Below are 22,979 nucleotides of genomic sequence, written 5' to 3'. Positions count from 1 at the left end.
AGTTCTCTTGGATAAATACCTAGGAGTGGGACTGCTGGGTCATATGAAAAGTGTATGTTTAATATATTACCAAATTCTTTTCTAAAGTACCTGTAATATTTTATGTTCTTAGCAGCCATGTGCATTGCAGGCAGTCCATTATTGCCCACACAGGGATGGTCAGTTGTTAACTTTAGCTATGAAGTATGAGGCTAGCTGTACATTATTTGCATAGACACCCTTTATCAAGCTGAAGTTCCATTCTATTCCTATTTTGTTGTGAACATTTATCATGATCAGGTCTTAAATTCTGTGGAATGTCTTTTCCATATAAATGGAGACAATTTTCCTTAATTTTTAATATGTTGAACTATAGTGGTTTTTGAATGATAAACCACCTTTTCCCCCAAGATAAACTCTTGGCCATGGTTACTACCCTGCTTATTAATTGTTGAGTAAGATCTGCTTCTATTTTGTTTAAGACTTTAGGTCTGTAGCAGCTTTTTTCTGTACAATCTCTCTCTGGCTTTGGTATCGGGGTAAAAGCAGCCTTGTAAGTGAGCTGGGACATGCTCCCTGCTCTTCTATTTCCTGCAAGAGCTTATGAAGAATTGTTATTATTTCTTCCTTAAATGTTCAGTAATCTTGACAGTGAAGGCCCTGGTAGGATGATTTTAAACTATAAAACAAAATCGCTTTCATTTAGAGCTATTGAAGTTATTTCTCTCTCGTTTGAGTCTAGACTCAGAAATACAACTGAAACATCAGGGGACGACAGCTGCCACCACCTCTGCTGCCACAAGAGGCAGTGTCAGCATCGGGATCAACAGCTGCTAAACACTCACTATGTGCCTGCCAGGAGTCACTCCATGGCCTTTGTGTTTCTTATTTTATTTCATCCTTACAACCCATCTTAGGGTATGTATTACCATTACCCCCTTTTAAACATAATTTAACTGAGGCTCAGAGAAATAAACTAATTTGCCAAGTCACAAAGCTAGTAGGTGGTAGATAAGAAACAGGATTCAAACTCCAGCTGTCTAATTCCAGAGCCTGTACTGACCTATTTCATAATTATTTTTATATGTAAACATTATGTTTTATGTTTGTATTTGGGTGAAAGGTACAGAAAGCACACAAGCAACATTCCTCAAGTTCTTCCAGTTCTCTTCAAGGCCTGTGTGCCTGGGACAGGATGGGTGAAGAGCCTCTTCTCAACAAGGTACTGGGAAATCCTCGTTGACAACAGGATGCAGTAAGACAGGCTTCTGCGCTATTTCAGCACAGAGGGTAAATCTGACAGGTGGGAGGGCCAAGGAAAAGCCGATTTTGAGAGCATGGATGCCATTAACTTCTTGGGGGCTGGTCTCTACACACTGCGTCCTTCACAAGATGTCACAACCCACTCTTCGTCTTGCAACCATCACTCAGTTGCTAATAACACGACTAATAACTTTGCTGAATGAGCTATTTAGCTAATAATTTTGCTGAATTGGGATAGACGGGTGGGAGGAAAAGTGAACTGATAAAGACCTAAAATCACTCTAGGGTTTCCAGCTATAAAAGTGACAAAAGATTAGGGACTCACTTCAATAGGAATCTGACTTTTAAAAAACTTTATTCTTCTTACTTCATGACTGCCCCATCTTAATCTACTCTGACTAGAATTTAGAGATGGAAAGGCATTTGCCACCTTGAGCATGTTTCCTGGTTTTACCCTCTCTGGCCTGCTCACTCATGTCCACCATCTGTGTGTGTTCTTTGTTCCATAGGGTCTCCTTCCACCTCAGTGGGACCCTAGTGAAGGCAGCTTACCTTCTGCACTGCTTCTACTTGAGCCTTCAAAATATTACTCTTCAAGTCAGGAGGAACTCTCCTGGTATTCAGCACTGGGCTGTCGATGGCATTATTCAGACATTTCTCGGTTAACTTCACCACTTCCTCCTGGATATTAAAAACACACTGTAAGCAACTCTGAGAGGATTCAACTAAATGGAAACAGAAAAGGACTGATGAAAGTTCCTAGTCAGACAACCAGGGAGTCATGTGTTTCAGGCAGCCATCTTATTCCAGGAGTCAGCTCTTACTTGAGGTTTCGAACTAAGATCAGTAATCACAAATAAGGTAGGGACCCCTGAAAATCATCCAGCCAACTTTTGTCTTTAAGTTGTCTTTAAGCCAACTGAATAACTAACAATACCACCCTGGAAAAATGCCTGAATTAAACCACACATGAAGAATGTGTGCCATCTGCTGTAATTAATTTCAACTGGATTTTAGGTCGGGCCCTACACAGGCTGATCCCTAGAGCTGTTACTGAGTAGATGACTGTGCTTGAGACTTAAGTTATTTAGCCACAAAGAGGCCACTCTCAGGTAAAAACTTACTAAAATGATAAAATAAAGCACAAGTCCACTGAATGAAGATCATAATTAAAACATAAATTATTATGAAAAGAAATGGGAGAAAATAATAATTTTAATTATCTACACTACAGCCAATATTTTACCTAATTTAAAATAAATGACAATCAATAATAACAATCACCATCACCATCATCCTTACTATGTGCTGTGCTAAGTCGCTTCAGTCACATCCAATTCCTTGCGATCCTGTGAGGGGGATCCTCCAGAGCCTGCCAGGCTCCTCTCTCCGTGGGATTTCCCAGGTAGGAATACCAGAGTGGGTCTTCCCAACCCAGGGACTGAACCTGTGTCTCCTGCATCTCCTGCACTGGCAGGCAGGTTCTTTACCACTAGTGACACCTGAGAAGCCCTGTCCTTACTATGGTTACCATTTAACACTGGTCTAAATAACAAACTCATTCTAAACATTTTCTTAGCCTCAGATATAGCTTTTGTTCTGTAAAACTGGCCATCTGCCAACATACAGGATTATATATTGCATCACTTGTTCAGATTTGAAAAAATTTAACTATGTGCTTATTCTAATCTGGTTTTTCTTAGTGTGGTCTCCACATACCTGCCTCTGGGTGGGATCCCCAAATCTGAATGTTTAACAAGCTTTCCCATGTGACTCTGATATATATAAAAGTTTGAGAATCACCAGTTTGTACTAGACTGTATCTTCCAAGTCTACAGAATGGTTCCCAGTAATTGAAAGAAGACCCTATATCCTTTTTCAGTCATGACTAGTTCACACCATATGACCCAGCAATGCCACTTCTGGGTACACATCCAAAGGAAATAAATTCACGATCCCAAATAGGTATCTGCACCCCCATGTTCACTGCAGCATTATGCACAGCAGCCAAGACATGGAAATAACCTAAATGTCCATCAACAGATGAAAGGATACAGAAGATGTAAAATGCACAGACACACACACATAAATATACATACACAATGAAATACTGCTCCACCTTTAAAAAGAAGGAAATCCTGCCATTTTCAACAACACAGACAAAGCTAGAAGGAATTATGCTAAATGAACTAAGTCAGATAGAGAATAACAAATACTTCATGGTATTACTTAAATGTGGACTCTTAAAAAAAATCCAACTCAGAGAGTAGAATAGTTGCCAGAGACTAGGGGTGGAGAAATAGGGGGAGGTTGGTAAAAGTTATCCGATCCTGAGGACCCAATGTATAGGATGGTGACTAAAATTAATTACACTGTTTTTTATACTTGAAATGTGCTGAGAGTAGATCTCAAGCGTTCTCACAAAAAAACAAAAAAAAGAAAACTAACTTAAGTGAGGTGCTGCTGCTGCTGCTAAGTCGCTTCAGTCATGTCCGACTCTGTGCGACCCCACAGATGGCAGCCCACCAGGCTCCCCCATCCCTGGGATTCTCCAGGCAAGAACACTGGAGTGGGTTGCCATTTCCTTCTCCAATGCAGGAAAGTGAAAAGTGAAAGTGAAGTCGCTCAGTCGTGTCCGAAAGTGAGGTGAGGATGTGTTAACTATCAATCTGACTGTAGGAATCATTTCACAATGTATACTTCTATCAATTTATCAAATGGTACATTTTAAATGTATTTAAATTTTGTCAATTATACCTCAATAAGGAGCCAGGAATGTTAGGTCCACACATTAAAGTTTATTAGAAGTGGTCAAATAGGAGATGGCAAGAGTGAACATTGACATTTTAGGAATCAGTGAACTAAAATGGACCTGAATGGGTAAATTTAATTCAGATGACCATTATATCTACTACTGTGGGCAAGAATCCCTTAGAAGAAATGGAGTAGCCTTTATAGTCAACAAGAGTCCGGAATGCAGTACTTGGGTGCAATTTCAAAAATGACAGAATGATCTGTATTCATTTCCAAGGCAAACCATTCAGTATCACAGTAATCCAAGTCTATGCCCCAACCACTAATGCCAAAAAAGCTGAAGTTGATAGGTTCTATGTAGACCTAGAAGACCTTCTAGAACTAACACCAAAAAAAGATGTCCTTTTTATCACAGGGGAATGAAATGCAAAAGTAGGAAGTCAAGAGATTCCTGGACTAACAGGCAAGTTTGGCCGTGGAGTACAAAATGAAGCAGGGCAAAGGCTAACAGAGTTTTGCCAAGAGGATGCACTGGTCATAGCAAATGCCCTCTTCCAACAACACAAAAGACGATTCTACAAATGGATATCACCAGATAGTCAATACCAAAATCAGATTGATTATATTCTTTGCAGCCATAGATGGAGAAGCTCTATACAGTCAGCAAAAAATAAGACCAGGAGCCAACTGTGGCTCAGATCATGAACTCCTTATTGCAAAATTCAGACTTATTGAAGAAAGTAGGGAAAACCACTAAACCTAAATCAAATCTCTTATGATGATACAGTGGAAGTGACAAATAGATGCAAGGGACTGTATCTGACAGAGTGCTTGAAGAACTATGGATGGAGGTTTGTAACATGGTACAGGAGGTGGTGATCAAAACCATCCCCAAGAAAAAGAAATGCAAAAGACAAAATAATTGTCTGAGGAGACCTAAAAATAGCTGAGAAAAGAAGAGAAGCAAAAGGCAAAGGAGAAAAGGAAATATATATCTATCTGAATATAGAATTCCAAAGAATAGCAAGGAGAGCTAAGAAAGCCTTCCTCAATGATCAATGGAAAGAAATACAGGAAAACAATACAATGGGAAAGACTAGAGATATCTTCAAGAAAATTAGAGATCGCAAGGGAACACTTCATGCAAAGATGGGCACAGAAAGACAGAAACACCATGGACATAACAGAAGCAGAAGATATTAAGAAGAGGTGACAAGAATACACAGAACTATACAAAAAAGATCTTAATGATCCAGATAACCATGATGGTGTGATCACTCACCTAGAGTCAGACATCCTGGAGTGCAAAGTCAAGTGGACCTTAGGAAGCATCACTAAAAACAAAGCTAGTGGAGGTGATGGAATTCCAGCTGATCCATTTCAAATCCTAAAAGATGATGTTATGAAAGTGTTGCACTCAACATGCCAGCCAATTTGAAAAACTCAGCAGTGGTCACAGGACTGGAAAAGGTCAGGTTTCATTCCAATCCCAAAGAAAGGCAATGCCAAAGAATGTTCACCCTATTGCACAACTGCACTCATTTCACATGTTAGCAAAGTAATGCTGAAAATTTTCCAAGTTAAGTTTCAATAGTATGTGAACCAAGAACTTTCAGATTTCAAGCTGGATTTAGGAAAGGAAGAGGAACCAGAGATTAAATTGCCAACATCTGCTGGATCACAGAAACAGCAAGAGAATTCCAGAAAAAAATCTGGAACATGAAACATTCTGCTTCACTGACTATGCTAAAGCCTTTGACTGTGTAGATCACAACAAACAGTGGAAAACTGTTAAAGAGATGGGAATACAAGACCACTTAACCTGCCTCCTGAGAAATTTGTATGCAGGTCAAGAAGCAACAGTTAGAACCAGACATGAAACAACAGACTGTTTCCAAATTGGGCAACAAGTACAAGAAGGCTGTATATTGTCACCCTGCTTATTTAACTTAACACGCAGAGTATATCCTGTGAAATGCTGGGCTGTATGACTCACAAGCTGGAATCAAGACTGCTGGGAGAAATATTAATAACCTTAGATATGCAGATGACACCACCTTTATGGCAGACAGCGAAGAGGAACTAAAGGGCCTCTTGATGCAAGTCAAAGAGGAGAGTGAAAAAGCTGGCTTAAAACTCAACATATAGAAAACTAAGATCATGGCATCAGATCCCATCACTTCTTGGCAAATAGATGGTGAAACAATGGAAACAGTGAAAGACTTTATTTTCTTACGCTCCAAAATCCTTGCAGACGGTGACTGCAGTCATGAAACTAAAAGACGCATGTTCCTTGGAAGAAAAGCTATGACCAACATAGATAGCATATTAAAAACAGAGACATTACTTTACCAACAAAGTTCCGTATACTCAAACTATGGTTTTTCTAGTAGTCATGTATGGATGTGAGAGTTGGACCATAAAGAAAGCTGAGCGCCGAAGAATTGATGCTTTGAACTTTGGTATTGGAGAAGACTCTTGAGAGTCCCTTGGATTGCAAGGAGATACAACCAGTCAATCCTAAAGGAAATCAGTCCTGAATATTCATTGGAAGGACTGATGCTGAAGCTGAAGCTCCAATACGTTGGTCACCTGATGAGAAGAACTGACTCATTAGAAAAGACCCTGATGCTGAGAAAGACTGATGGCAGGAGGAGAAGGGGATGACAGGATGAGACGGTTGGATGGCATCACCTACGCAATGGACAGGAGTTTGAGCAAGCTCTGGGAGTTGGTGGTGGACAGGGAAGACCGGTGTGCTGCAGTCCATGGGGTCGCAAACAATTGGACATGACTGAGCAACTGAACTGACTGATGAAGGCAGGAAAAATAGCATAGCATAGCTAGTTCAATCACTCAGTTGTGTCTGACTCTTTGTGACCCTATGGACTGTATACTGCCAGGATCCTCTGTCCAAGAGGATTCCTCCCTTCCTCCTCCAAGGGATCTTCCCATCCCAGATATCAAACCCAGGTCTCCTACATTCTAGGCAGATTCTTTACTGTCTGAGCCACCAGGGAAGCCCACAGAGGACAAAAGACGAGATGGTTGGATGGCATCACCAACTCAATGGACATGAGTCTGAGCAAGCTCCGGGAGATGGTGAAGGACAGGAAAGCCTGGCATGCTGTAGTCCATGGAGTTGCAGAGTTGGATATGACTGAGCGACTGAACAACAAGAATGGCTAGTTCAAATGCACTGACATTTTCTTTTCAGAGAGCATTACATTGCAGATTTTGTATTATTTGCTCAACATCTATATTTGCATGTCACAGCATCTCAAAGCAACCTGCCACAGACCTAGGCAGATATTTCTCTTCTTGCCTATATTAAAAATCAAGGATTCAATGCACACATCACAAAAGTACCTGTGACTGTTACCATCTTTCTGAAGGCAATTTTGCAAAAGTACCAAAGGCTTTAAAATTATTTCTGAAACTTAACACTTCTGTCATGCTGAGTGGTTTTTGAAGGATCTTAGCTCCTGGATCAGGGATTGAACGTGGGCCCTCAGCATGAAAGAACTGAATACTAACCACTGGACCACCAGGGAATTCCTGAACCTAACTAACACTTCTACTTTCTAGGAAAATAATCAAAGATAATGCAGGATATTTATTTATAAGACTGTTTATCACAACACTGATTATGACAGTGAAAATTAGTGAAATGTCTAATAGGAGACTGAGCAAACACAACATTGACCTATGCATGCCATTTAACTATTAACAATAATGTGTTATTGAAATAAAGAGATTACAATTGATTAGCTACAAAACAATATTATTGCATTTTTAATTTAAAAATATTTATCACATATCAATGGCTGGAAGTACGTATCTTTAAAATGTTAACTGTATTTATCTCTTAGGATTGGGATAATGGAAGTTTTATAATTTCTTGCTTTTTAAAATCTACATTTTGTGGGGAATTCCCTGGCAGTCCAGTGGTTAGCACTCAGCACTCTCAGCCAGGGCTCAGATTCAATCTTTGACTGGGGAACTAAGATCCTGCAAGTTGCATGGCATGACCAAAAAAATCCCAGAAATAAACATAAATAAAATCTGTATTTTGTACAATTACCTTCCATGTATATAAAAGAAAGATTACTGAAATACAAGTTCAGTGTAATAGCTATAAAATATTTTCATATAGTTTTATTATAGGATGCAAATCCAACAATATCCAGTTACTATGCTGTTAATATATCTGCCTTGGATGGCCAAAATGTGCAAACAGAAGACCAAAATAATTTAAAAGACACCCTGATTCCTAAACATCCCAAGTTAGACCTGTTCTAACAAGACCAGATGCTCAAACTCTCCTGCAGAGCAGTCCTCACTGTCAGAATCAGCTTAATTAGGAGCTAATGTCAGGTTAAAGTGGATCCAAAGTCTACTTCAGTTTGTTAACGAGCCAAGACTCATGTGCTTGCAGTGCAGAAAGCCAAACTGACAGCAGGAGTTTGCAGAAAACTAGGGGTTTGTTTGCAGGGCACCAAGAGACCAGAACTCCCTGATGGCTTTCTGGCAAAGGTCTTTAAAGATGGTGTGAGGGGACAGGGTCCAGGAAGTGTGATCAGCCTGTGGGCGTTCTTCTGATTGGTTGTGCTTAGTTGCTTAGTCATGTCCAACTGTTTGCAACCCTACGGATGGTAGCCCACCAGTCTCCTCTGTCTGTGGGATTCTCCAGGCAAGAATACTGGCGTGGGTTGCCATGCTCTCCTCCAGGGGATTTTCCCAACCCAGGGATCGAACCCAGGTGTCCCACATTGCAGGCGGATTCTTTACCGTCTGAGCCACTGGGGAAGCCCTCTGATTGGTTGGTGATGAGCTAATAGGGTGATGTCTTGAGAACCTTAACCTCCTGGCTCCAACCAGTCTGGGGACTACCTGCCTGTGGTCATCATGTAGTCATCATCCCCCACCTGGGTGGGGCGGTCTTAGTTTTTGCAGAACAACTCAAAGACAGGCACAGACAGTTAGCCACATCCCTTCAGAACAAACCAGGAGTCCTGTGATACTCTTGTCCTAAACATTAACTGCTAGACTCTGCTCTTTGGAACATGGAGAAGGCCCAGGAGACTACCGCCTTTTTCCTACAAACAGGAAACAGGGATGTGGAGAGGCTTTTTGTACATGGGATGGCTCCACAGGTCCTGTTTGGGGTCCAATTCTCCCTTTTATTTGATGCTTCCCAATTCTGAGGGGAAAAGGGGTAATATTAGGAAGGGAATCATTTTTTAGATAGATTAATCACAAACTCAGCAGGGGAAGTCAGTTTTAGGGGGACTTGGTTTCAAGTTCTGAACCAGAATGCCATTAGATCCAGACTCAAAACCACTCTTGAAACAATCTTGGCTAGAAAACATAGGTAGGCCATTTATACAGTCAAACACATAAGGCAAAGAATTGGTGTAAACAGTAAAATTCAAAAGAACAACGGTACTTTTTTTTAAACACAGAGAGATCTTATTTCTGAGAGCTCCTTCTTTAAATGCCTCAGAAAAATTGAAATTATTAAATTTTAAAAAATTATATAAGCCTTTTAAGTAAAGTGAAGTTCTTTTTAGTTCTAACTTTGGGAAGATGCAAACAGTTATTTTAACGTTGGTATGGTTTACTCTTTTTGACAATTTAATAAAATTTGGACCCACTTTCCTAAAAAATATGTAACTGAATTAAAGCAAGAATAGGAGCTTCCTTGGTGGTCCAGGGATTAAGAATCCACCTTGTCCAATACAGAAGATGTGGGTTCGATCCCTGATCAGGGAACTAGATTCCTCATGCCACAGAGCAGCTAAGCCCATGCACCACAACTACTGAACACGAGCACTTTAGAGCTTGTGCTCTGAAATCAGAAAGAAGCCCCTCACTCTCTGCAACTAAGACCCAGTGCAGCCAAAATAAATAAAAGAAAAAAGAATATGTGTTCAATGGCATAGGGTTTAAGACACCTCTTATAATTATTCTTGGGTAGATCTGAGATCTGCAAGAATCCTGCTTTAGAAGAATAAATACAATTTACCTTGAATTTTTACTAAATATACACAAAGGTTTTAACAACTTTATAAGCTGTTTCTTCCCCTTAAACTGCTGAATGTATTTACATGAATCCAGAAGAGTCCCTGACATCATGACAAAGGGGATGTGAATTTTTAGGGCTGGCCTACTATATAAACTAATAAACTCTAAGATACCAGCAGTTAAATAGCCTGATTTCCAGACTTAAAAATTATTTTTTAAAACACCTGCACCAATATTAGTATAATATTAGAAACTATTGTTTCAGGCTTTCCAGTTGGCACTAGTGGTAAAGAACCTGCCTGCCAATGCAGGGGACACAAGAGACGTGGGTTCAATCCCTGGGTCAATAAGATCCCTTGAGGAGAGCATGGCAACCCACTCCAGTATTCTCATCTGGAGAATGCCATGGACAGAGAAGCCTGGCGGGCTACAGTCCTTAGGGTCGCAAAGAGTCGGACACAACCAAAGAGACTTCAGTTCAGTTCAGTTCAGTTGCTCAGTCGTGTCCGACTCTTTGCAACCCCATGAATCACAGCACGCCAGGCCTCCCTGTCCATCATCAACCCCCGGAGTTCACTCAGACTCATGTCCATAGAGTCAGTGATGCCATCCAGCCATCTCATCCTCTGTCGTCCCCTTCTCCTCCTGCCTCCAATCCCTCCCAGCATCAGGGTCTTTTCCAATGAGTCAACTCTTCCCATGAGGTAGCCAAAGTACTGGAGTTTCAGCTTTAGCATCATTCCTTCCAAAGAAATCCCAGGGCTGATCTCCTTCAGAATGGACTGGTTGGATCTCCTTGCAGTCCAAGGGACTCTCAACAGTCTTCTCCAACACCACACTTCAAAAGCATCAATTCTTCAGTGCTCAGCCTTCTTCACAGTCCAACTCTCACATCCATACATGACCACTGGAAAAACCATAGCCTTGACAAGACAGACCTTTGTTGGCAAAGTAATGTCTCTGCTTTTCAATATGCTATCTAGGTTGGACATAACTTTCCTTCCAAGGAGTAAGCATCTTTTAATTTCATGGCTGCAGTCACCATCTGCAGTGATTTTGGAGCCCCCCAAAAATAAAGTCTGACACTGTTTCCACTGTTTCCTCATCTATTTCCCATGAAGTGATGGGACCGAATGCCATAATCTTAGTTTTCTGAATGTTCAGCTTTAAGCCAACTTTTTCACTCTCCACTTTCACTTTCATCAAGAGGCTTTTGAGTTCCTCTTTACTTTCTGCCATAAGGGTGGTGTCATCTGCATATCTGAGCTTATTGATATTTCTCCTGGCAATCTTGATTCCAGCTTGTGTTTCTTCCAGCCCAGTGTTTCTCATGATGTACTCTGCATATAAGTTAAATAAGCAGGGTGACAATATACAGCCTTGACGTACTCCTTTTCCTATTTGGAACCAGTCTGTTGTTCCGTGTCCAGTTCTAACTGTTGCTTCCTGACCTGCATACAGATTTCTCAAGAGGCATGTCAGGTGGTCTGGTATTCCCATCTCTTTCAGAATTTCCCACAGTTTATTGTGATCCACACAGTCAAAGGCTTTGGCATAGTCAATAAAGCAGAAATAGATGTCTTTCTGGAACTCTCTTGCTTTTTCCATGATCCAGCAGATGTTGGCAATTTGATCTCTGGTTCCACTTAGCAAGCAACTATTGTTCCAGCTGAAAAAGTCATGGCAGTGAGGGTATCAGAATGTGTCATCCCCAAATATGTCACCTTGTGGCATGTTATTTTGAGCTGAAGGCAACTGAGAAGCAGAAGATATAAGAAAAGCTTTGTCCTTCTCCTATCTATCTAAAAGCAGCACAGAAATTTACAAAGGAGTCCCTCCTTCCTTTATACTAGGAAAGACCAACATTCATCCCTGCAAACAACTCAAACTCTTATCATTGAATAGCAAGGACTCAAAGCTGCATAAGAAGCCTTACTTCTGTTTACCCTGCTTTTCCTTGAACCCTCCCCTACACTTTTCTTTCGTTTGACTTTAGCTGAAGATGGTATTTAGCTGGAATTCTAAGCCTGAGAGTTACTCATTCTCCCCTGGTATCTCCCATCTGTACATGAAGTACACATAACAGTAAACTTCTGTTTTTCTCTTGTTAATCTGTCTTTTGTTACAGAAGTCTCAGCCAACAACTCAGAGGAGAAGAGGGAAAAATTATTTTTTCCCCCTACAGCAATTACTGTTAGAGAGTATTAGCCTTTGTGTTTGTAGAAGTATCATTTCTACTTACCTTACATAATATGCAATAGCTCACTGATCCCTGGAGAAGTGTGGCCTTTGTATGGCTAACATCTGAAGACTGACTCAATTTCCCAAAGGGAGATCAGACCAACTGCCACACTTTTGTGTCCAAATTGAGGGTAGAGGAAAAGAAAGTTAACTACTTATAGAACCAAACTGAAACATTTGGAGTCACTTATTTCAGGGACAGAATGAAGACAGCCAATGTAGGCACACAGAGGACACTTAACCTAACCTCATGGGGACGTACAACTCTTCCCAAAGGTTGGCACAGGACACCAGCCAAGCCCCCATGCAAGTCTGTTCATGGCAGCTCTATGCTTCCTTGTTCCCCTGATTCAGCTGCTCTGATCTAAATAAGAAAGAAGACCACCAGGCAACTAATCAGCCGACAACAACAAATAACTTCTGTATTTATCCCATAAAAACCACTTAAATTTGTCAGCAACTCAGAACTTACTACGTTCACAGTCTTGAGTTCTAAGGTTCGTGGGTCAAAATCCAGGTAATAAATGCATCTTTCTCCTTTGTTTTCTTCAGAGTGCAGATTTTTATTTTTGATATACTTTTTGGTTATACCTTCTTAAGGTTTGGGTACAAAAAAAAAAGATTAAAAGTGACAAAGATTATTCCAAGTCACATGTGGCAGCAATCTGCTGTAGTATTACATTCCCAACAAAAAGAGAAAGACAACCTACAGGTCACACCTGGCCCACGATCTGTTTTAGTAAGTAAACTCTACTGGAACATGGCCATGCCCAGGCCCACATGGCTATGGCCATGGTCATGGCATGGTGGCACAGTTGAGTACAATGACAGAGACTGTATGGCTACTATGACTGAAATATTTACTGACCTTTAATGAAAGAGGCTGCCAACTTGTGGTCAAGAGAACATAGTCATCACGCCTTTCTTTTAAACCTTTACACCAAAAAGACTATCTGCTAAAGGTCATGCCTTAACCACGTCCCCATCCTCACTAACAAATGCAGCTTATATTTTGTTACTTTAAGCATTTTAAAAATTTTCTGATCAAGGACCAAGAAAAAAAATTATTCTTCAAATCTGAAGATAAAGAGAATTCTGGAATTGTCTCAAGTAATTAAGAGGAGGAAGGTAACTGAAAAGTCTTCAAGTCTTGACACAGCATAAGCCCTAAAGGACTCCAAAGACACAGATCAGGCAGACACTGTGAACACATTCCCCATACCAGGAGGCACCCAGAAAGCGGAAGAATCCCAACAATGAACCCGAGATTCAGGGTGTCCCAAGGTGGCAAGAATGCTCCAACCTCCAAGTACATCCAACCTCCAAAATATCCAAAGGCTGACTTTAGTCTTAGCCTGAGGAACTTCCCACATTAGGGAATCTGCTGCTTTCTTAGCTATCTGTTCAATTCCCAGGTGTGTTAGGATGTGTTTTCTTACACTGAGGTGAAATCTGCCTAATTTCATCACTCACTGACCTTAGCTCTTCTCCAAGACTGTTAAAAAACCAGTTATCAATACTTTACTTCCTGTTATATCATAGCTCCTCAGATAACTGAAGTATTCTTTCCTGAGACTGCTGAGCCTCATTACAACTGTGCTTCAAGATTCTTCACTGTACTCCTTCTCTTCTCAAACCACTTTAGTTTTCCAAAATCATGTTTATCTCTCTTCCTTTTTAATACTATGGTTGGAGCTCCCCTTTTAAGCCCTTTCAGTTAATACAACGGATATGTTTCAGCAGTTACACTTCATACTGTTTACAAACTTTTTTTACACATACTTATTACATTCTACCTCTTGATCCTAACCCCTACATTTGTGTCAGACTTGTCATGATATACAGTCTTAAATCCAATCCATGATTCCAGCCTTTCAAAGTATTCATAGATCCTGATTTTGCCTTTCACACTGTACTTTCCACTCATTGCCATCTGAAAATTCCATTAGCCTAAAGAGCTTCTCAGTTACCCAATTTTTAGAGCTAAACATCCAACATCTGACACTTTGCTTTAGAGTATATTTTATTTACAATAGGCTTTTCATCCTAAAATTACTATACTTAGTAAAGCTGATATTAAGATTAATTTGCATTCCTTAAGCAAACATTAACAGTTAGTGGCAGAGGTAGAGAAATCAGAGTGGATTAAAAGTGTGTCATATAAATAAAACATGAATCAAGGAACTTCCATGCTGGTCCAGGGGCTAAGACTCCTTACTCCCAATACAGAGGGCCCTGGTTCAATCCCTGGTCAGGGAAAAAGATCCCACAAGCTGTAACTAAAAGATTCCATGTGCTGCAACTAAGATCCAGCACCATCAGATATAAGAAAACACATGAATCAACTTGAAACTGCTGCTGTATCGGTAAACAAAGGATGCTGCAGCCATCAAGCCAGGACATTTCAGCCACTGGACAGTGAGCCCTGAAGGAACTCAGGATGGAGACAACCAACCAGCCCACTGTGAAGCCCACATAGTAGTCAGCCTCTGCAGCCACCCTGATGGTGCTTCTGAGGAAACTCACAATGCTAGCCCCAGAGAGCTGAAGTGTGTATCACAGGAATGACTGCAGTGAGCCCAGACTCTCACATCTTCCTATACACAGTAAACCAAGGGCTTCCCTGGCCTGCAATGCAGGAGATCCAGGTTTGATCCTTGGGTTGGGAAGATTCCCCTGGAGAAGGGAATGTAACCCACTCCAATATTCTTGCCTTGAGAATTCCATAGACAGAGGAGCCTGGCAGGCTACAGTCTATAGGGTCAACAAATTGGTTCAAAATTGGGAAAGGAGTACGTCAAGGCTGTGTATAGTCACCCTGTTTATTTAACTTATATGCAGAGTACATCATGCGAAATGCTGGGCTGTATGACTCACAAGCTGGAATCAAGATTGCCTGGATCATATCAACAACCTCAGATATGCAGATGATACCACTCTAATGGCAGAAAGCAAAGAGAAACTAAAGAGCCTCTTGATGAAAGTGAAAGAGGAGAGTGAAAAACCTGGCTTAAAACTCAACATTGAAAAAACGAAGATCATGGCATCCAGTCCTATCACTTCATGCCAATAGATGGGGAAAAGAGTAAACAGTGACAGATTTTATTTTCTTGGGCTCCAAAATCACTATGGATGTTAACTGCAGCCACAAAATTAAACGACACTTGCTCCCTAGAAGAAAAGCTATGACAAGCCTAGACAGCATTTTAAAAAGCAGAGACATCACTTTGCCAACAAAGGTGTGTACAGACAAAGCTGTGGTTTTTACATTAGTCATGTATGGATCTAAGAGTTGGACCCTAAAGAAGGCTGAGTGCTGAAGAACTGATGCTTTCAAATTGAGTGATGAAGAAGACTCTTGACAGTCCCTTGGACTGCAAGGAGATTAAACCAGTTAATCCTAAAGGAAATCAACCCTGAATACTATTAGAAGGACTGATGAAGATGAAGCTCCAATACTTTGGCCACGTGATGTGAAGAGCTGAGTCACTAAAGAAGATCCTGAGGGCAAGAGGAGAAGGGGGCGACAGAGGATGAGATGGTTGGATGGCATCACCAACTCAATGGACATTAGTTTGAGTAAACTCCAGGAGGCAATGAAGAACAAGGAAGACTGGTGTGCTGCAATTCATGGGGTGGCAAAGAGTTAGACATGACTTAAGACACTGAACATCAATACATAGAAAAGTACTAAATTCCTTAATCTGAGATAGCTGGTTTTCTTTTATTAATACTAATCTTTTGATGATTATGACCAGGTCTTTGTTGCAAAAACTCCTATGAATCCGGGCTCCTCCTCCCCTCTTTGAAGCAGTCTCTCAGGGTTATTTGAGATATTGTCTCCCAAGCTTGAAGTCCTAAGAAAGTCTGTCAAATAACATATAACTCTCAACTTTTAGGTTGTGCTTTTTTTTTTTTCAGTTGACAAACTTGTACACAGCACTAGTTGAAGAGCTGAGGTAGGGTAGTCTGACATCTCTTATTTGTCAGTACAGCACTGAATTCTTTCTTATTATTTCTGCCTGGCATAGAGTAAGCCCTCACCAAATATTAGCTATTATCTTCCTAGCTATGTGAGCCCCCAAAACTTCTTCATGGCACACCATCCTTCACCTAACCCTCTCTCATATTCCCTTTCCTGTCTTGAACCCACACTTATTCTTACTCTTCCAAGGTTTCATAACTAATCTAATAGATCCTCTGGTAAATATGCAGTGAATGTTGCCAAAAAACAAGCAGCCGCTCAATGAATTTCCTGTGCAACAATTACCCTTCAACACCCTGTCAGGATTTACTGGGCCTCAATCTTCTTCAGAATCACTCCAGGCCTCCACTAAATTTTTATCAAACTGTTAACCACCTAAGCTTTCATTGAAAGCTTTCAGTTAACCCTCTGACTTTGACCCTGCATTCCCCTACCTTGCAAAGACAGTAGAAAAACTGACAATGTGAAGGAAAGAGACCATATAATTGAGAATTACTGAGGGGTCAAAAACGGAAAGGCTTTCTGAAATTGAATCAGCTTCTAAAAGACATTTCAATGAAAAATGTAATAGGATGGAAAAAAAAAAGACATATTCTAAAGGACAGTTATAACAATGACTATGAAGGAAAGAAGAAAGTCACTCTGTGCTCCATACTGGTCTCTGAAGAAGTCCAGCTAGTTATCCAAGGATGAAAGAGAACTGCAAGTCAGATGTTCCTTTTTCCTCTTTAAAATTAAGCCAAAACAAAATTCATTCAGCAGGTCTTTGTTATCTATTGCCTAGATATAGGAAAAAAATAAAATGCTGTCTCCAGATTATTACCTAAAATTGACTCTTCCATTATTGGGGACAATTATTTTTATCCTACTCCCACTATAGTTACTGCTATAAGTTATTTAATGTAGAAATAATAAAAAAAATTTAATTACAGTCAAATAGTTAACTGAGGTTTATTTGGTTTAACTGGTATGTCACCCCACCACATGCCTAAAGACTCCAAGAGTACAGGATGGTGAAGGGTATGAGGGATGATGCTTTAGCGTCTCATCCTCGGTTATTACAGAGCAGTTCCCTTCCAAACAAATCTGTTTACAATTTAAAAGGCTTTCAATTAATTTTTTCAACTAAATCAAGACTCACTGAACATAATTAGAGAAGAGATGGGCTGAATCTAAAGAAAAAACATGAGATGACCTTATAATTCTTAACTTTGCTGTCCAAGTTTCCTCCTAAATATCCACAAATTTCACCTTTTAAAATTATATAACAAGTTTTAAGACTTCAGCACAGATAGATTTCCCAGTGAAAGAAATGAAAAAGTATTAGCTTTGGATGGAAAACATTTCTGGGAAGTCTGGGGCTGTATGACAGGCATGCAAAGGAGATCTCTGAATACCTGGTTGTTAATATTAACATCCACGTTGGGGTGAGGAGCTGGCACAGGACTGTTTTCCATTTCAAGGTGTTTGAGCTTCTCTGAGGCATCTATGAATGCTGGAGGAAAACAAAAAAGGTAAATAGCCACTTAGTCTGCCATGCTGTCACAGCTTCTAAGTGTACAGACTCAGGCTTTCTTCACTGCCTCCCCTCAATACCAGTTACCATCAATAAAAGGTAATAATCCATATCACCTTGGACCAGACATTCCTTCTATAACCAGGAAACTCACCATTGATTTGAGTAAGAGTTAACCTAAACAGGAACATTTCCTGTATCTGCTCTGCTCCTAAAATGCCACTCGATGTAGACTCTCCATGGCACGAAGGGTTAAGAAAGCTCACCAGCTAAGAGATTCAGCGAAAAGGCACAGAGCACCTGTGACACCACCCTTCCTTCCTAAGCACAACCCAAGCTCCTCCTGCAAAACCTTAGCACCTAGCCGTTTCTTCTCCTTGTTTCCTGACTGTATGGGGCCTAAAACTAAACTGATGAAGAACACACTTTTATTAACTCACTTACTCAACCTATCAATACTGGTGACACCAGTCAGGTGTGATGCAGGATAAGCATCTTATCTTCACTACCTGCAACCAGACTGTACAATACAAGTAAAATCCTCCAACCACTGAAAAGATGATACATTAAATACAATGAATTCTATTTCAACTAACAACTGTTAGGTGTTCTTATTGTGCAGGAATCAATTTGGTAGGAATTTGAATTTATACATTGTCCACATAACCGAAAAAGCTACTGAATGCTTAATAATTTCTAAGCAATCAAGGAAAAGAAAGGAGGGAAAACTATGAAGTCATTTCCGCTCAGTCAGAGAGATCTTCTAAAGTGTTCATCAATTAACTCTGTAAATCTGTCCCTTGGCTACACATTAGAATCAGATTGGGAACTTTTAAGATATACTGATTCCCAGAGCAGACCATAGAATAACAATATCAGATTTCTGAAGGCAGTTTTATGGCACTAGTAGTTTTTATTTTTTTTAATTAATTTATTTTAATTGAAGGCTAATTATTTCACAATACTGTAGTGTTTTTTGCCATACATTGACATGAATCAGCCATGGGTGTGTACATGTGTCCCCCACCCTGAACCTCCCCTTCCATTTCCCTCCCCATCCCATCCCTCAGGGTTGTCCCAGTGCACCAGCTTTGAGTGGCACTTGTAGTTTTTAAAACCCTCTAGGTGATTTTAATGTACAATCAAAACTGAGAATCACGAATTCAACATTAATCACAAAGTCTTCCATATTCATTTTCTTACTTAATTGCCACCTCTTGTTTTTCTTATGCTTCAAATGATTTGACACTAAATTTTAACATGATGATGCTGGGACCACAACACTTTAGCTTATGCTGTTAAATTAATACTGCTGGCTTGTGCTGGTGAGGGAGAACTGGTTAAAATAAAGCTTATTCTGCTATTTCTGTTTGGCTGAGAAATATCCTGAGACTGTAGGCTAAATGCTTTTCTTTCTTATGTTACTATTTATTATCTATTTACCTAAGTCAATCAGGGTTTTGACATCATCACCAAAAGAAAATATACAATAAATTGGACACCAAGATTCGTATCTTGGTATAAGACCTTAATTCTTAATATCAAAATGCTCTAGCTTCATTGATTGACACTGAGCAAATGTTCTGAGTCTCAACTGGATAAGTCTTACTAATGAAATCCCTACATGATTCAAGAATTTCTTCTGTCATAACTTCCAACAGTATTTAAGCACTGCTTGAATAGTTTCTGTAATGGGGCCCACTCACTGTAAGATATCTATTTCTGATATATGGCAAGAACAGTTTAAAAGATTCTTTCTTAAACTCATTTCAATTTGGCTTTGCTATATTTTCAAACTGCTGATTCAAGATTCACTAAGAAAGTGACATAAATTCCCTGATATAAAAGGCTTCTGAATATTTGAAGCTATTAAGTCTAATTTGGTCTTGTCTTTTCTAAGCATCCTTAGTTTGTTCTACCAAATTCCTCAAAATCAATATAATCTCCTAGAAAGTGTGTATTAAATAAACGTTGATTGTTCATAGGACACTACTGCAGTGCTGAAAGAATTTTAAACACTTTTCAAATCCAGACAACTGTTGTTGTTGTTCAGTTGCTTTGTGGTGTCCAACTCTTTGCAACCCCATGAACTGCAGCACACTAGGCTTCCCTGTCCTTTACCATCTTCCGGAGCTTGTTCAAACTCATGTTCATTGACTCAGTGTTGCCATCGAACCATCTCATCCTCTATTGTCCCCTTCTCCTCCTGCCTTCAATCCTTCCCAGCATCAGAGTCTTTTCTAATGAGTTGACTCTGCATCAGGTGGCCAAAGTGTTGGAGCTTCAACTTCAGCATCAGTCCTTCCAATGAATGAATAGTCAGGATTGATTTCCTTTAGGATTGACTAATTTGATCTACCTGCAGTCCTAGGGACTCTCAAGAGTCTTCTCCAGCACCACAGCTCAAAAGCATAATTTTCTGGTGTTCAGTCTTCTTTACAGTCCAACTCTTGCATCTATACATGACTACTGGAAAATTCATAGCTTTGACCAGACAGACCTTTGTCGGCAAAGTAATGTCTCAGTTTTTTAATATGCTATCTCAGTTTGTCACAGCTTTTCTTCCAAATTAATTAAATTAAAATTTTAATTTAAGCATCTTTTAATATATACAATGGACAGACATAAAATGAAAACAGAATCAATGTTGCCATTCTATAAAAGAGACTTTTTATGTTAATCCTGAAAATATTTCATATTAAGCTAATCTTGCTTCTGGCTGAATCTAAACACTGATGGCCTCTATCTGTTACATATCACATCTTTCTAGTGACAAAGAGTGACTATTTCTAACAAGAGACAGAGTCCAGAGCAAGGCTGTGAAAACTGGAAAATAACCAAAAACAATTGCTGCAAAAAAAGTACATGAGAAATATTGGCATTCGTTGGAGATACTGTGGGTTCAGCTCTGGATCACCACAGGGAAGTGAGTCATGTGAATTGCCTGGTTTCCCAGTGCATGTAAGTTATGTTTGTACTATATTGTAGTCTACTTATTAAACATGCAATAGCATTATGTTTAAAAAAATAATGTGCATACTTTATTTAAAAAATACTTTATTGCTAAAAAATGCTACCCATTATCTGACAATGTAAGGTTGCCACAAACTGTCATTTTGCAAAAAAGCACAATATTTGCAAAGTATAATAAAACAAGGTGCTCTGAGTAACAGAAATGTTTTCTTAACCTGATAACTCTTACTTTTAAAAAATCAAATTAGAACATCATTCTGAAATTATGAATAAATCAAAGCTAATTTATGTTTGACACCACCCTTATGGCAGAAAGTGAAGAGGAACTCAAAAGCCTCTTGATTAAAGTAAAAGAGGAGAGTGAAAAAGTTGGCTTAAAGCTCAACATTCAGAAAACGAAGATCGTGGCATCTGGTCCCATCACTTCATGGGAAATAGATGGGGAGACAGTGGAAACAGTGTCAGACTTTATTTTTTTGGGCTCCAAAATCACTGCAGATGGTGACTGCAGCCATGAAATTAAAAGACGCTTACTCCTTGGAAGGAAAATTATGACCAACCTAGATAGCATATTCAAAAGCAGAGACATTACTTTGCCAACAAAAGTCCGTCTAGTCAAGGCTGTGGTTTTTTTCCAGTGGTCATGTATGGATGTGAGAGTCGGACTGTAAAGAAAGCTGAGCGCCAAAGAACTGATGTTTTTGAACTGTGGTATTGGAGAAGACTCTTCAGAGTCCCTTGGACTGCAAGGAGATCCAACCAGTCCATTCTAAAGGAGATCAGTCCTGGGTATTCTTTGGAAGGACTGATACTAAAGCTGGAAACTCCAGTACTTTGGCCACCTCATGCGAAGAGTTGACTCATTGGAAAAGACTCTGATGCTGGGAGGGATTGGGGGCAGGAGGAGAAGGGGACGACAGAGGATGAGATGGCTGGATGGCATCACCAACTCGATGGACGTGAGTTTGAGTGAACTCTGGGAGTTGGTGATGGACAGGGAGGCCTGGCGTGCTACGATTCATGGGGTCGCAAAGAGCTGGACATGACTGAGCAACTGAACTGAACTGAACTGAATTTATGTTTCCCAGACCTCAGACTCAGAAAAACAATTTAAATATGGTAGCTGTCAATAAAAACATAATATATAACATGCCAGAACATTTGTTTAACACTGCATTTGTAGTGGTTACTTCAGGAACAAAAGAACAGATTTTTTAAACCAACTGAAAGTGAAAGTCAAGTTGCTCAATCGTGTCCAACTCTTCATGACCCCGTGGACTGTAGCCCACCAGGCTCCTCCATCCATGGGATTCTCCAGGCAAGAATACTGGAGTGGGTTGCCATTTCCTTCTCCAGGGGATCTTCCTGACCCAGGGATAGAACCCAGGTCTCCTGCATTGCAGGCAGATGCTTTAACCTCTGAGCCACCAGGGAAGCCCACTACCAGCAGTAATTCAGCATGTTCTATGAACCAGAAGCACTGTGAAATTTTTTATCACATCTTTCTAAATTACTAAATCCTATTGCTGTATTTTACACTCTTCAGAGAGAATAGCATACTCACTGGCAATTTCCTATAAGTTGTTTAAAAGATGGTGCTTAATTTTAGAAAAAGAAATCAAAATTGCCAAGAGCCATGTAAACATAAGCTGCTTTTAAATGATCACACTTACACTGAAATTCAACAGAAAGCTTTTGTTTAAAGACAGTTATGTTTTAATATCAAACCAAACTCACAAATAGACAGAAATATGTGCAATTTCTTATTTCCTTTTAACCTTTTAAAAAGTTAAGGAGATCAGCATTCTTTCTTGATTATTTATTTTTGTGGGTCTGGGCAACAACAGCTCTCATTAATAACAAAATATTTCCTATGCACTAATGGAATGTCCAAACATTTGTTCAATCCTGTGCCCTAGATAATCTCTAAGGAAACATTTTTCTCTTGATTTTCACTCAAGAAACAAAAAGCAAATTTGAAAATTCAAAAATGTTTAATGACTTATAAATGACACAAATGTTTAATGGTATCAATTATGTGATCTTAAACATTTCAATGGACCCTTAAGCCAAAAAGGCAAGAAGGCATAACACTAAATTATGTTTAATGTTTAAATTAAAATTATGTTTTATGTTTAAATTATGTTTAATGTCTATTCTACATTAAAATTTCAAATTCAACTGCTGCTGCATAAAATACTCTTGAAGTGACTGACAAACAGCTCATTTCAAAAGACATAA

At 39.7% G+C, this 22,979-nt stretch overlaps 1 protein-coding gene across 3 annotated transcripts in view; it reads right to left on the bottom strand.

Moving 5' to 3' along the window:
• The window catches only part of EPB41L5 (erythrocyte membrane protein band 4.1 like 5), a 163,467-nt gene that overhangs the window by 23,733 nt on the left and 116,755 nt on the right, over positions 1-22,979 (bottom strand). For all 3 annotated transcript variants that reach the window (XM_055572910.1, XM_055572911.1, XM_055572912.1), the window contains exons 18-19: positions 17,647-17,744; positions 1,795-1,923 (exon numbers count right to left, since the gene is read on the bottom strand). In XM_055572910.1, coding sequence (XP_055428885.1) covers positions 1,795-1,923; positions 17,647-17,744 — 227 coding nt within the window. The remainder of the gene's footprint in view (positions 1-1,794; positions 1,924-17,646; positions 17,745-22,979) is intronic.

Source organism: Bubalus kerabau, chromosome 3 (assembly GCF_029407905.1).
Source record: "Bubalus kerabau isolate K-KA32 ecotype Philippines breed swamp buffalo chromosome 3, PCC_UOA_SB_1v2, whole genome shotgun sequence".
NCBI lineage: Eukaryota > Metazoa > Chordata > Mammalia > Artiodactyla > Bovidae > Bubalus > Bubalus kerabau.
Note: the sequence above shows the minus strand (reverse complement) of the source record. Positions and strands in the feature narration are given on the sequence as shown.